The 13,960-nt window shown below is 53.5% G+C and overlaps 1 protein-coding gene across 1 annotated transcript in view; it reads right to left on the reverse strand.

Moving 5' to 3' along the window:
- Positions 1-13,960, reverse strand: part of LOC147734664 (uncharacterized) — a 5,992,067-nt gene that overhangs the window by 3,582,172 nt on the left and 2,395,935 nt on the right. Inside the window, exon 14 of the mRNA XM_086952471.1 lies at positions 7,113-7,206. Coding sequence (XP_086808597.1) covers positions 7,113-7,206 — 94 coding nt within the window. The remainder of the gene's footprint in view (positions 1-7,112; positions 7,207-13,960) is intronic.

Below are 13,960 nucleotides of genomic sequence, written 5' to 3' on the forward strand. Positions count from 1 at the left end.
TCTCACACATGCAATCCAACACAAACTGCACAACCCGCCTTTCGCACTCTTCCTTTGGCAAACACAGCACCCCTGTCCTCGGGCCCACAAACTTCCCAAACTCACTCCAAGCCAACCTGTACGCCCGCCTTGTAGACTCCGCCAGCGACCTTTCCACCAGACCCACCACTCTCATTCCCCCCATGCCCAGATACCCTCCGGCACCTTGGTCTTGCAAGCCTCCGCTCCCGGCGCCAGCTCCCTGAAGCGCAGCCACTGCGAACGAGATAACGCATCCGCAATTTCGTTACTTGCGCCAGGCACATGTTGCACGTGAAACAGCACATTGTAACGCAGACATAGCAGCATGAAGCTTCGCAGCAAGCGCAGCACCCTCAGATCTCTCGCTTTCTGATTGTTGACCAAGTCCACCACTGTCATGTTGTCCACGTGGAACAACACAGACCTGTTCTTGAACTCCGGGCCCCACACCAACAGCGCCACCAACAAGGGAAAGAACTCCAAGAAAGCAATGCTCCGGCCCTGACGCAGCCCCGTTGCGTCAGAGTAGAGTTGAACCTGCCACACCATCCTGTCCCGCACAAAATCCAAAGACACGCCATTGAAATCCTCAAGGAAGACCAGCCATACTCGCAAGTCCGACCGGACCCCCAGCGTAATCCTGACCCTGTGATGTGTGAGGGCCACGCCCGACATGGCCATGCCGAGCCGCCTACAAAAAGTCCTCCCAGCCCTCACCACTCTGCAAGCAAAGTTCAACAACCCCAGCAAGCGCTGCACAGACCTCAACTCCAGCTTCTGAACCGCGATCGCGCCCTTCAAAGCATCTTGCATCTCAGCCACCTTCGCCTCCGGTACACGTGCCTGCCAGGCCACCGAATCCAATTCAATTCCGAGGAACGTCAGACAACAACTGGGCCCTTCCGTCTTCTCTGGTGCCAAAGGCACCCCAAAATCTTGCGCCAACAACTGAAACTGCTGCAGAGCCTGACCACAGTCGCCAGAAAGTCCAGATCCCACAAACAGAAAATCATCCAAATAGTGGGACACCAGCCGGTGCCCACTGCGGTCCACAAAAGCCAACTGCAAAAAGGAGCTAAAAGTCTCGAAGAGCGCGCAAGAAATCGCACAGCCCATTGGCAGCACCATGTCCACAAAAATGGCCCCATCAAACTGCATACCCAAGAGAGGAAAATCCGCCGGATGAATGGGAAGAAGCCGAAAGGCCGACTTGATGTCACACTTGGCCTTCTCCGCCCCCCTCCCACACGACCGCACCAACCCAATAGCATCGTCCACCGAAGCGTACAACACCCTTGAGTCCTCCTCGGCAATGAGATCATTCACCGACCCACCTTCCGGCCAGGACAAGTGATGGATCAACCGGTATTCCCCTTGCTCCTTCTTGGGCACAACCCCCAACGGTGACACGATGAGATCTGACAATGGCCACTCCGAGAACGGACCTGCAATCCTGCCCTCCAAAACCTCCTTCTCCAATTTACGCGCCACTACATCCGGCAACTCCTTAGCAGACCGCAAATTCTCAGCCCAACGCCTCTCCCTGGGCCCCTGATAGCCAATCCGAAAACCTTCCACAAACCCCCAATACAAACGCAACGCCGCTTCTTTATCAGGGTACCGGGAGAGCCATGGACCCATGGCCTCCACCTTAACCGGAGTACGGGCCCTTCGGCCCAGGCTGCCCCCTACCCTTGGCAAATTTCCACTGCTCTGATGGCGTAGCCAAGGTGAGGCACTGCGTGACCGGGTGGCGTCCCCCACACTTAGAACACTCATGCTTGAATTTACAAGAGGGGCAGTTGCAGAAACCTTTGTTAAACCCCCAGCAGGCCCCCGAAGCGACCGGCTTGTACTGTTGTCCTGCTGAGCCGGACCACACGGGCTGGCTCCCATGTCCACTTGGGGTACCCTGGTTACCCGCCCCAGATTGGGCGGGACGCAGCTGAAAGGACCGATAAGTGACCGGAAGACCGCTGGCCAAATGAGTAGACGCCGCCGCCTGCGTCGAAGATATCCACTGGATCCAAAGCTCCTGATCCACATTCCCCCACGGCTTATCAGGGTTAACACTGACCCTAGCCCTAAACTCCTCGTCGTAGCTCAACCAGGCGAAACCCCCAAAATGAAGCTGCGCCTTCCTTATCACGTCCATATATTTAAACAATGCGATAGCCCGATCCCCATGCTTCTCACAATATATACTCGCATAAATCAGAAAGGCAGATGTCCAATTCTCCATAGTAACCGGCACCCTCGGCCGCCTGGTCAATTCCCATTCTTCCTCCTTAGACCCTTCCTTCGCCTGAATCTCCCTGTGCAAAAGCTTAAAAACATCCACATACTCGTGCCTCCAAATCCGTGCCTTAGTCTTCTCTGACAAATGAGACCCCAGGGGCATCCCCAGCCCCATGTACGGCAACTTCTTTTTCAGTTTCTCCACCCCACACACACCCTCCTCCTTCCCTTCCAGATCTTCCACCTTGTCCGTCTGTGCGCCGGCCGTCGCAACCTGCTTGCCCCCACTAGCCTTCACAGGCTCCACACCCCCTTGGGCTCCTGCCCGCACAGACCCATCCCCCACCCCCACCGACCGGCAGGGCTTCATCCTTCCCCCATTCCCCCCATCCAACCAGGCGTCCCACCAAGAGCCCTCACCTGACAAAGTTGCAGGAGCCTCCCGCTCCTGTCGCCGCGCGTCCGCGGCCTCGACATCCCTCTGCTGGCCCGACTGGGCCATCCCGTGCCTCTTGAGAAGCACCAACCTTGGTAGCTGCCCCCTTAGCCTTGCACACACGTCCAGGCTCACGCAACTCACCCTCCTCCAACTCATCCTCATCATCCTCATAATCCAACCATTCATCCTGAACATCCAGCGGCACCACCTCAGTCACAACTCTCTTAGCACCCTTCCCTTTCACACCAGGCGTAAATTCACACTCCAACATGGTCGGTGCCCGCTCCCTCAGTGGAGGGCAGGCCGCCGCGGACCCCCCTGCATCTTCGTCCCGGTGTTTGGAGGCCGTTTTGCGCCCCGCCGGCCCACCCCGGCCTCTGCCAGCTGACCCTGCTGGCCTGATCCCCCCCCCGAGCCGTATGCGCTCAGGGAGGCCCCGGTGCCACCAGGTCTCTGATCCGTCAAGGCAGTCCCTGCATTCTCCACCCAGACCCACTGTCCTTGAGTCCCGGGGACCCCCCTACCTCGGCCACCGGCCGACAACCTGCCTTGCCCTGGTGCCTGGGCCCCATCACCCATGGGCACCCCTCCCGCCTTCTCCTCCCTGGCGGCACACAGGCGCTGCCACTCCCTCTCATACTCTTCAATGACACGCCGCTGGTCCCTCGCTCTCTCCTCCTCGGTCATCTGGGCCCACCGGTCAAACATCGATGACTGCCCAGGCCCCCCGGGGCCCCCAGTCCCGGGAAAGGGTGCCGCAGCACCTCCCGCCCCCTGCCCCGCCCCTCCCCGCTGCTGTGCCTTCACGGGGCCCTTGCCCTTGGAACCCTGGGACTTCACCACCCCCTTCCGGCCCCTAGACAGGTCGACCGGTTGCTCGACAGCGGTGAAACTAGCCTCCCCCCCAGATTCCTCCCCCGACAGCGTGAGGGCAAATTCGTCCCCAGCCGCCACCTCCCACTCATCAGAGTCCTCCCCCCCACTGCCATCACTACTCTCCCCGTACCCCGCCAACTGGCTCAAGCTCCTGGACAGTCTGGCCTGAGACGCCAGTGGGGCCAGTCCCTGCCCGTGCTCCTCAGCACCCAGCTCGGGGCCCTCAGGCCCCCCACCCGCGTCCCCCCATCCCCCTCCGGGACCGCCTCCCCCCCTGCACCGGCCTTAGCAGGGAGACTCAATCTCCTCCCTCCCTTCTTGGGGGGCTTCTGCACCTTCTTGGCCCTCCCCCTCCTGGGCCCCCCATCCCTCGACCCAGCAGGCTCATCCTTACATGCAGCCACCACAGCCGCCACCCCTGCACACGCAGACCTGGTCGGGCGGGTCATGCCGACCCAAACCTGGTCCAGGACACCGGGCTGGAGGAGATCTGCCCTCCCAGCCCGGCCAAGTACTAGCAATGCAGCCCTCACCGCCACAGCGTCAGGGACAGCCATTGCAAAATCGGCAAATTAACCCTCCGCGAGATGCGTGAGGATCGGCACCCGCACGTAACGTCCGCGAGATGCGTGACGCTTAGCACCCTCACTTGCCGCCCGGAGCTCCCGCTCCGATAAAAAGTAATTAAGCGCTAAATCACACTCCGCCTAATTGCGCCGTGTAAAACTAGGCTACTCGTCGTCCTGGGACACCAAAACGACGAACCCAACACTAGATCACACACCACCTATCTAAATTAACACTCCGCCTAAGCTCTCAAAAATCTAACTCTTCCCTGAGGCACCGGGGACAGGAAAAGGAAGTTGTTCCTCTCCTGTTCCCCCATAAGTAGCCTCCTACCTAACCCCTCCCACCCCTGACCTAAACCCCTGACCTAACTTCCGCCTGCCGTGTCCTCGCACGAACACCCCGGGGGAAGACTAGTCTGCCGACCTGCATTCCCCCGGGGGCCTCATTGTGAGCCTGCTGCCGACCTGTAGCAGAGATACCTGCTGCTCTTCACTTTCGGCCTGTACTGTCAGTAAAATCATTATCCCCTGGACTAGGGGTCAACCTACTCGGACCCGACCGGAGCCTGCTGGCGGGTTGCTGCCTGCAGCTGAGAGAGCATGTCCCAGCCCGGGGGGAGGCACCTATTGCCATGGCGCCGTCTTCGCTCGTGACGTCGCCTGCCTCGATTTGAAGTGAAAACTCTGAACTACTCGTAAAACTTTGTGGGCCTTATTTATGAAGGCCTTGCGCCACCGGTGCGTCACTTTTTCCCATGTTAAAAGTGACGCACCGGCGGCGCAAGGCCTTCATAAATAAGGCCCTGTGTTCTTAAATAAAACAGGTGTCCCTTTACTCATTTGATTAGGCAAGATTTATAACGGAGCATTCAAGAAAGCAATTAGGTAAAGCTTGGTATTTAAAGTTAGTCAGAACAGCAGAAAAAATTAAAGAGGAACACGAACAACTGCTCAAAATTTCGGTAGTGGAGTCTGCAGTGCACCGTGGCTACATTCCATACCCCAGCGAACGTTAAGGTTTGCTTTCAAGTGAGTAGGTCCATGGAAAACAGTGCTTATCCGCCTCCCTCTCTTTTTATCCCCCACTACAGCAGTTATGTTATTCTCTACTTGAGGTGAGTAAGTGGCAAACAAACTCTGCCGTTTTTTGAAAAACATATTCTAACCCTATTACAATAACTGACCACTAAAATTTACAGAAGCATTCTTTTGTTTTCAGTGGCGCGGCGCACACTGCAAATGACTGGTGCAGACCTGAGCCCTCGTTTTGTTTAACAGTACGATCAGCTTAGGAGAGAACTAGGTGATTCAGGTTCTGGTGCTTTGCTTTCCAGCAGTTTCAATATCTCAGCATGTCGTGTTGCTCAAATGGGTTTAACTGCTCATATTTATATGTTTTCCTGGAGTCAAGCTATCCTGGCTGAAGACGGCTGAGAGCCAGAAACCGGTCCTAGGATGCTTGATTCTGGTCCAGGAAAGACATGACTTGGCAGTTCAGGCTGGACTGTTCCCATGAGGCACAGGGTCAAGACTGATTTGCATATGGCCATGTCTGAACTGGGGTGGCTTGGTGAGCAAAATAACGATGATTAAACCCAGATCTGTGACTGGGGGTGAATGTTTGCCATTGTGCAACATTTCGTCCATCATCTTGTGTGTTATGTTTTCCTGGTTTTCATTGCTTGATTTTGGCTGTGACAAAGTGTCACTCATAGTTGAAATGTCACACATAATTACACTGCATTTATGAAAATGTCACACACAGCAATCTGAAGCCTTGGCAGCTATGATTTTGAGAATCGCAAAATCAGAGTTTGATACATATGGCCCCTTGTGCCTTTCAATTATGCATATCTGAATGATTTGAATGATGGTGAAGATCATAATCTTGAGTGGGACCTTGAGTGAGACTTGAAGCAGGCCTAGCGAAGAGCACAACGGTTATTAAGTTTTCCCACCATAAAGAGTTTTACCTCCTGCTTTTTAATGGAATTAGAGAGCATGAGGCTGCCCTGGACACAAGACTTTGAATCATGCTTAGTCGAAAAACATCATATATGTATGAGTTGCACATCTGTTTTCCTGTAATTCGTCTGTTTGTTTTGTCCTCCAATGTTCAACATTGCGTGCTCACTGGTGATGTGCTCAGCCCAAACAGCACGTGTTTGACTAAACCACATCATAATTGGAACAACTTTAGGCCCCAAACCAATGATTATCCATTTTCTCACTTAACACTGTTCAAATCCGCAATGCAGAAAAAGCCATTTCCCTGCATGCTGATTTGAACAGTGGGTAATCAAAGGAGTCATAAGGAGCAAAAAAAAGTGTAATGAAAAAAAGACAAAATTAACTGCAAATGCATTGTTGGCTGTGCCATTTGTTTGGGGCCTAAAGTTGTTCTAATCATGATGTGGTTTAGTCCCCAAACACCACAGAAAGAATCCAAAATGGACATTTAAACATGGAAGGAATAATAGGGCTTGAAATCTGACTTTTTTAGTGGAGACATCCTGCCTAACACCTAAAATGACCACTTTTGGAGCAAATGTTCTATGGACTCTCTATGTCTACGTTAAAAGGAACAAAGAAAGGGGACTGATGTCAGGGCATGACATGTCACCTATATAACTCCTTTGATATCATTTTGGGGGTTGAACCCAACATCAGGATAAGTAGAGTGCCATCAGAAGAGCTGTTGCAAATTTTCCAGGTCCAGTCTGACAGTCTGACACCTAAGATAAATTCATGAGGTGAGGAATCCATATGTAAAAATATTAATCTGAAATCAGGGATATGTGCTCGGTCTCATACAAATTTATACTTTTTTTACTGTGACCAAAATATCCCAAAAATGTAAGTGCCCCAAATGCTGAGCTTCACTACCTAAATTTTTTGCTACATTTTCCTTTGCTGCACCTCCTAAAATGAGTAATAATTAAAATAAGTTAAATAGGACATTTGGTTACCGGATCAATACCAAAGGGATAAGGTCCTCCAGAGAAGACGCCTGGGACATTTGGATCCAGTTGCAGCATCAAATGTTTGTGAAGATCTTTTTCGCTAAAGGAGGAAAGAAAACAATTGCACCTGTTTAGAGAACGTTATATTGACATGAGCCTAAGTAGCAACATAGTGAAAGAAACAATTTATTTACCTGTACACTGTGGTTCTCCAGTATTGATATTCTTTATAGATTCACATGCTTGAATCTTCCCCGTTGTCATGGTGGGAGTCCCACGGTAACAGTAAAATAGCAGTATTAAAACTTCAACATTCAAATGACCATAGGAATTCACTAGCTTTTAGCAATATATTCCCATTGTTATAAAACATCCAAACATCAGCCAATTAGAGCGTAGACCTTAAAGTCTCCTTCCACAGCAGAGCTACCATACCTCAGATTTCGAGCACGCGTACCACAAAGTAATAAGAGAGGTATGGAAGGTGAACCTGACAGGGAAGGAGGGAGGGTCGCATGTGAATCTATAAAAGATATCAATACTGGAGAACCACAGTGGACAGGTAAGGAACTTGTTTTTTCTCTAGTATTGTATATTTTATAGATTCACATGCTTGAATCAGAATAACAATGTTAGACGGGGACCCGGAGGGTCGGCCGAGCACAGGGGGAGAGGCCTCTGGCGAGGGCCCTCACCGGAAATCGTACAGACAGGTAACTTCCCCCCCACAGATAGACACCACACAGAGATGAGTTCTGCACACTTTTATATATCTTTTAGGCAAGGTGATGAGCGGTACAGTGGGTCCAGGATACGAGGATCCCGACAATTCTAGTCTCTTTGGGGAAAAGGGGTAGCGGGACAGTCTAAATACCGGTCTGGTACAGAAGCAGCAACAGGTGGAGCTCACAATCCTCAAGCTGGAGGGTTCGCAAGGATGGGCCGCGGCAGGGCCTGCAGGCCTGGTAGATGGTTCCCGATGAGGAGGGCCGCGGCAGCGCCAGCAGGCTTCGAGGATGGTTCACGACGAGGAGGGCCGCGGCAGCGCCAGCAGGCCTTGAAGATGGTTCACGACGAGGAGGGCCGCGGCAGCGCCAGCAGGCCTTGAAGATGTTTCACGACGAAGATGAGCCGCGGCAGCGCCAGCAGGCCTTCAAAGATGGTTCACAAGAAGGAGGGCCGCGACAGCAGGCCTTGAAGATGTTTCCACGACGAAGATGAGCCGCGGCAGCGCCAGCAGGCCTTCAAAGATGGTTCACGAGAAGGAGCCGCGGCAGCGCCAGCAGGCCTCCAAGGATGAGTTTGTCTCGGTGTCTCTCGACTCCAGGATACAACTGCCTTCCTGCTCTGGAGCTCCCCCAGTTATAGGTCTGGCGCCCATGATGTCCGGACCCTCGCACTTGGAGGTCGGGAGGTCCGGGATGAGGGAGTCCAGACACCCAGCAGGGGGGTGGAGCCAGTGCCCAGGGAGGCTGGGGGCGATCGACACCTGGCGGAGGGGAGCCATCGACACTCCTCCTTCCATTGACCCGCCAAGTGGTCTCTTCACCCCCTGGGCGGATGGTGATGCCTCGATGTCGGGGCCTGGCCACGCCCAAGGCCGAGGTCGACCCGAGGCCACGCGGCCTGGTCGTGTAGTGTCCAAAATGGCGGCTGGGCCGGGGGCAGTGGTTCTGGAAGGGGCCCGGGCCAGCCGATACTGGTGTGTTCAGGAGCTGGGGTTCCGTCGGGGAAGGGCCGTGGGTTGCCCCGGCGGATTGCAGGGATTGTTCTTGTCTGGGAAACAGGAGGAGCAGGGGTCCGTGACCCGCCATGCGGGGAGGGATCGGGCCTTCCACGAGGCCTGTCCAACATGCGTCCCCCCCAGCTGAAGGCAGGGAGAGTCACCCATCCTCTTGGGTACTCTCCTCGCCGAGGCGCAAGAAGCGGGACAGGCCGTCTGCGTTGGCGTGGTCCTGGCCGGGGCGATGCTCCACAGTGAAATCCATCCCCTGCAGGGAGATGGACCAACGCAACAGCTTCGGGTTTTCTCCCCGCATCTGCATCAGCCATTGCAGGGGTCGGTGATCTGTTTGCACCCGGAAGTGGGTACCGAAGAGATAGGGCCGGAGCTTCTTGAGGGCCCACACTACGGCGAAGGCCTCCCGCTCGATGGTGTTCCAGCGCTGTTCTCGGGCCAGCAGGCGTCGGCTGATGAAGGCCACGGGCTGATCGACTCCCTCAGTGTTGAGTTGGGAGAGGACGGCCCCAACGCCATGATCTGAGGCGTCTGTTTGTACAATGAATTCCCGGCTGTAGTCGGGGGCCTGGAGCACGGGGGCGGTGCACATGGCGGACTTCAGTTTCTCAGAGGCCGCCGGACATTCAGGAGTCCAGTTGACTGTCTTGGGGTTCTTTTTGGACGTGAGTTCTGTGAGGGGCCCCACAATGCTGCCATAGTCTTTTACGAAGCGCCGGTAGTACCCGGTGAGCCCCAGGAAGGCTCGGAGCTCTGTTTGGGTGACCGGGGGCTCCCAGGCCTGGATGGCGGCGATCTTGAGCTGGAGGGGGGCCACCAGGCCGCTTCCCACTTGGTGTCCCAGGTAGGTCACGGACCCTTGGCCGATCTGGCACTTGCTGGCCTTGATGGTGAGCCCGGCCTGCCGGAGGGCGTTCAGGACCTCCCGGAGGTGGTGGAGGTGTTCTGCCCAGTGGCGACTGTACACAGCAATATGGTCCAGATAGGCGGTGCTGAATTCCTCGAGCCCCGCCAGTACCTTGTTCACGAGTCTCTGGAAGGTGGCTGGGGCATTTTTCATTCCGAATGGCATCACCTTGAAGTGATAGTGGCCATCCGGGGTAGAGAAGGCGGATCACTCCTGGGCCCCTGGGGTGAGGCCGATCTGCCAATAGCCCGCTGTCAAGTCGAAGATGCTCAGACAGCGGGCGGCCCCCATGCGGTCAATCAGCTCATCTGCCCGGGGAATGGGATGAGCGTCGGTCCTGGTGACGGCGTTCAGACCTCGATAGTCCACACAGAACCTGAGCTCGGGGGCGACGCCCGGGGCGGCGGCCTTGGGGACTAGCATGACCGGGCTGGCCCAGGGACTGCCGGAGGGCTCGATCACTCCCAGAGCTAGCATGTTGGAGACTTCCGACTGGATGCAGGCGTGTACTCGATCAGGCACCCGGTACGCCCTGTGTCGGATAGGGGGGCTATCCCCGGTGTCAACGTCGTGAAGGCACCAGGGGGTGACCCCAGGGATGAGGGAGAACAGGTCGGCAATTTGGAATAGCAGCTCTTGACAGTCTTGGCGTTGCGTTGGGGACAGGGCATCGGAGAGGTGGACCCCCTCCACGGAGCCGTCCTTCTCGAGCGTTTTCAGAAGATCAGGGAGGGGCTCTGAGTCTTCTTCAGCCCCACTGTTGGTAGCCATCAGGATGCTAAGTTCCGAACGCACAAAGTGGGGCTTGAGTCTATTGGCGTGGAGGACACGTAGGGGGTTTCGGGGTGACTCCATGTCTACCAGGTAGGTGACGGGTCCCTTGCGCTCCACCACTTTGAAGGGTCCCATCCATTTGTCCTGGAGGGCGCAAGGTTCAACCGGGGACATTACCCAGACCTGTTGTCCTGGCTCGAACTCGATGGATGGGGCATGCTGATCATACCAGCGCTTCATGTCTTCTTGGCTGGCTTCGAGGTTGGCCTTGGCAAGTTCCCTGAACCGCCGGGTCTGGTTACGGAGGGTCAAGAGGTACTTGTATACATCAGGGGGAGTCTTCTGAGGGGCCACCTCCCTCCCTTCTTTGACCAGGCTGAGGGGGGCCCGGACGGGGTGACCATACAATAGTTCGAACGGACTGAAGCCCAGGGATTTCTGGGGGACTTCCCTGTAAGCGAACAGGAGGCACAGGAGCAGCACGTCCCATTGGCAACGTAAGGGTTCTTCCAGGCCCATGATCATCCCCTTGAGAGTGCGGTTAAATCGTTCAACTAGTCCGTTCCCTTGCGGGTGATAGGGGGTCGTGAATTTGTAGGTGACCCCGCACGGTTGCCATAGGGACTTCATGTACTTGGAGATAAAGTTCGTGCCCCTGTCACTGACGACTTCTCGGGGGAAGCCCACCCGTGAGAAGATCCCCATCAGGGCTCGGCCCACCACAGGCGCCGTCACGGTCCGGAGAGGTATGGCCTTGGGATAGCGGGTGGCATGGTCCACCAGGACCAGGATGAACCGGTGTCCCTGCGCTGTCCGGGGCTCCAGGGGCCCCACAATGTCTATTCCCACCCGCTCAAAGGGGGTGGTGACGATGGGAAAGGGTTGCAGGGGGACTTTGAGTTTCCGGCCGCTCTTCCCGCTGGCCTGGCAGGTGGGGCAGGCCCGGCAGTGGTTTGCTACATCGTTTCGCATCTTCAGCCAGTAGAAGTGGGTCACCAGGCGGCTGTACGTCTTGTCCTGCCCCAGGTGCCCGGCAAGAGGCACATCATGTGCCAAGTTCAATAGGAATATGAGTATAAAAGGGGGAGGCCCTAAACACTCAGGACCTGGGTCCGTGGATCAGTACAAAATAAGGTTTGGTCTGAGTTTAAGCAGTATCAAATAATTCCAAGTAAACACACACTCACCATTAAATTCAAGAATGGGTCGGAATAATGAACCAACTTATACATTTCATACATTTTGGCATTTTAATCATGCAAGGTCAGAGTGCGATCCAATTGCAGCCAAAGTTAAGAGTGAACATATTGTAGAATATACATGTAATTATCATGTCATTACATTCGGTATTCGAAAACGGTGCTCTCAGAGGAAAAAGGGGGGAGGTAAGTGAGTGAGTGAAGGGGACAAGGTAAAGGTGTGGTGACAAAGTGGTTACATCCAGATTGACAATTGAAAAACCTCTACAGTCAAATTAATGGGCAAAGGTTCCCAAAGTCACATCACTCATTATTCCGACCCATTCTTGAATTTAATGGTGAGTGTGTGTTTACTTGGAATTATTTGATACTGCTTAAACTCAGACCAAACCTTATTTTGTACTGATCCACGGACCCAGGTCCTGAGTGTTTAGGGCCTCCCCCTTTTATACTCATACTCTCAGAGCAAGGAGTCCCTTGCGAGGGTTTCTTTCATTTACAAATTATTTTAGATTAATCACGAATTGTGTATAGATAGGTTGCCTTCAACATGGAACTTGTGACCCTATCCTATACAGAGGATTACATAAAGAATCTTGTCGGGGTTGATACTGGGACTGTTTTCTTAACCACAACCAATGCCAGTGTAGATCACTCTCTTAATGAAAAGATTAATAAACTTGAAAGATTAGAAAAGAAGTTGGTACGAACTAAACTGCATGGCCACTTACTAACTGGCTACCTTAGAGCCAACATCATTCCCGTTGGACTACAAGTCCGCAACGAACCTGCCATCTTCGTTGATAATCCCAAATTTAAAGAAGGGTTCAGCTTTGTGGCCAATAACTGCTCCCGGCACTGGATGGTGCTGGGAGTAGAGACCGCCAGAGACCAGGTAGAGCAACTAACCAAGGAAATTGACGAACTTAAGGCTGAGATAGCCAATCATTCAGCCTTTGCTGAGGCTAAAGATACTTTGGAAAGACTTAAGAAGAACTTAAAAGATTTTGACGTTGAAACCCAAAACAAAAAGCTGGAGAAATTGGCAAAAGATATCCAATACTACGACCAAAAAAAGACTTATCCTTACTTACAACCGGAGTATTACAGACAAGATAATCAGGGTCGTTTCTCCAACCGAGGCAGAGGAGGATACAGAGGCACCAGAAGACATACGAATTTCTCTGATTCGTCCTACAGTGGCGACAGCGACAACGACCACACAGCATCCAGAGCAAACTACCAACAACAAGACCAATGGTACCAGCCACCAGAACAACAACCGCCTTTTTTAGGAGAAGGTCAATGGAGACCGCCGAGAGGACGTGGCCGCGGAGGATCATGGAACAACCGCTCGAACAGAGGAAACAACCAACAGAATTGGGACAATGGAAGACAGCGGGACAGTACCCCCAAACAAGTACGTTTCCAACCAGAAGACCACGGGGAGAGGAGCACCCGGAGGAAGACCTACAGATGGTAAATAACATTTCAGATAGGACCAATCCGATCATCAACTTATCCAAATACACGCTTACCAAGAATGAAAGCACCATTCTCTGCAAAGGCCTATCCTATGTACCAACGTCTTATCCCAACAAATTTAACATACAGACGGAGTTGACAAGATTCTTCAGAAAATTGAGGCTGAGGTATTTTTTCAGGAACAAACCCACTCTAGCGATGACGGCTTTCACACACCTGAGACCTCCATCCACCTTCATGCCCACGCAATCCTCAGTGGCCCATGAAATCCTAACATATGAGAGCACTGTCATGAGAGATGTTCTCAGAACCATTGACAACAAACATTATGTTAGACACAATATCACGAGAGAGGAGAGACATGCACTGGAATCACTGAAGAACAACAAGGCGGTGGTTATCAAGCCAGCCGACAAAGGCGGATCAATAGTGGTACTAGATGTGGAAGACTACAAAGCAGAAATTCACTCTCAACTATCTGATGGTGTCAGCTACAGACCTCTAAGGCGAGATCCAACCAGAGAAATACGCACGGACATCACAGCCATTACAACCAAGGCACTGGAGATGGGATTTCTCTCTAGAAAAGAGTGCGATTATCTTAATGTGGGACAACCCAGAATACCAACCATATACGTCTTACCCAAAGTCCACAAGGACCCAGTTAAACCACCGGGCAGACCCATCATTTCCGGATGTGGCTCCCTACTGGAACCACTCTGCAAATACATTGATGTCTTCCTTAAACCGT

The sequence above is a fragment of the Lissotriton vulgaris genome, chromosome 1_2 (genome assembly GCF_964263255.1).
Source record: "Lissotriton vulgaris chromosome 1_2, aLisVul1.2, whole genome shotgun sequence".
NCBI classification, from domain to species: domain Eukaryota; kingdom Metazoa; phylum Chordata; class Amphibia; order Caudata; family Salamandridae; genus Lissotriton; species Lissotriton vulgaris.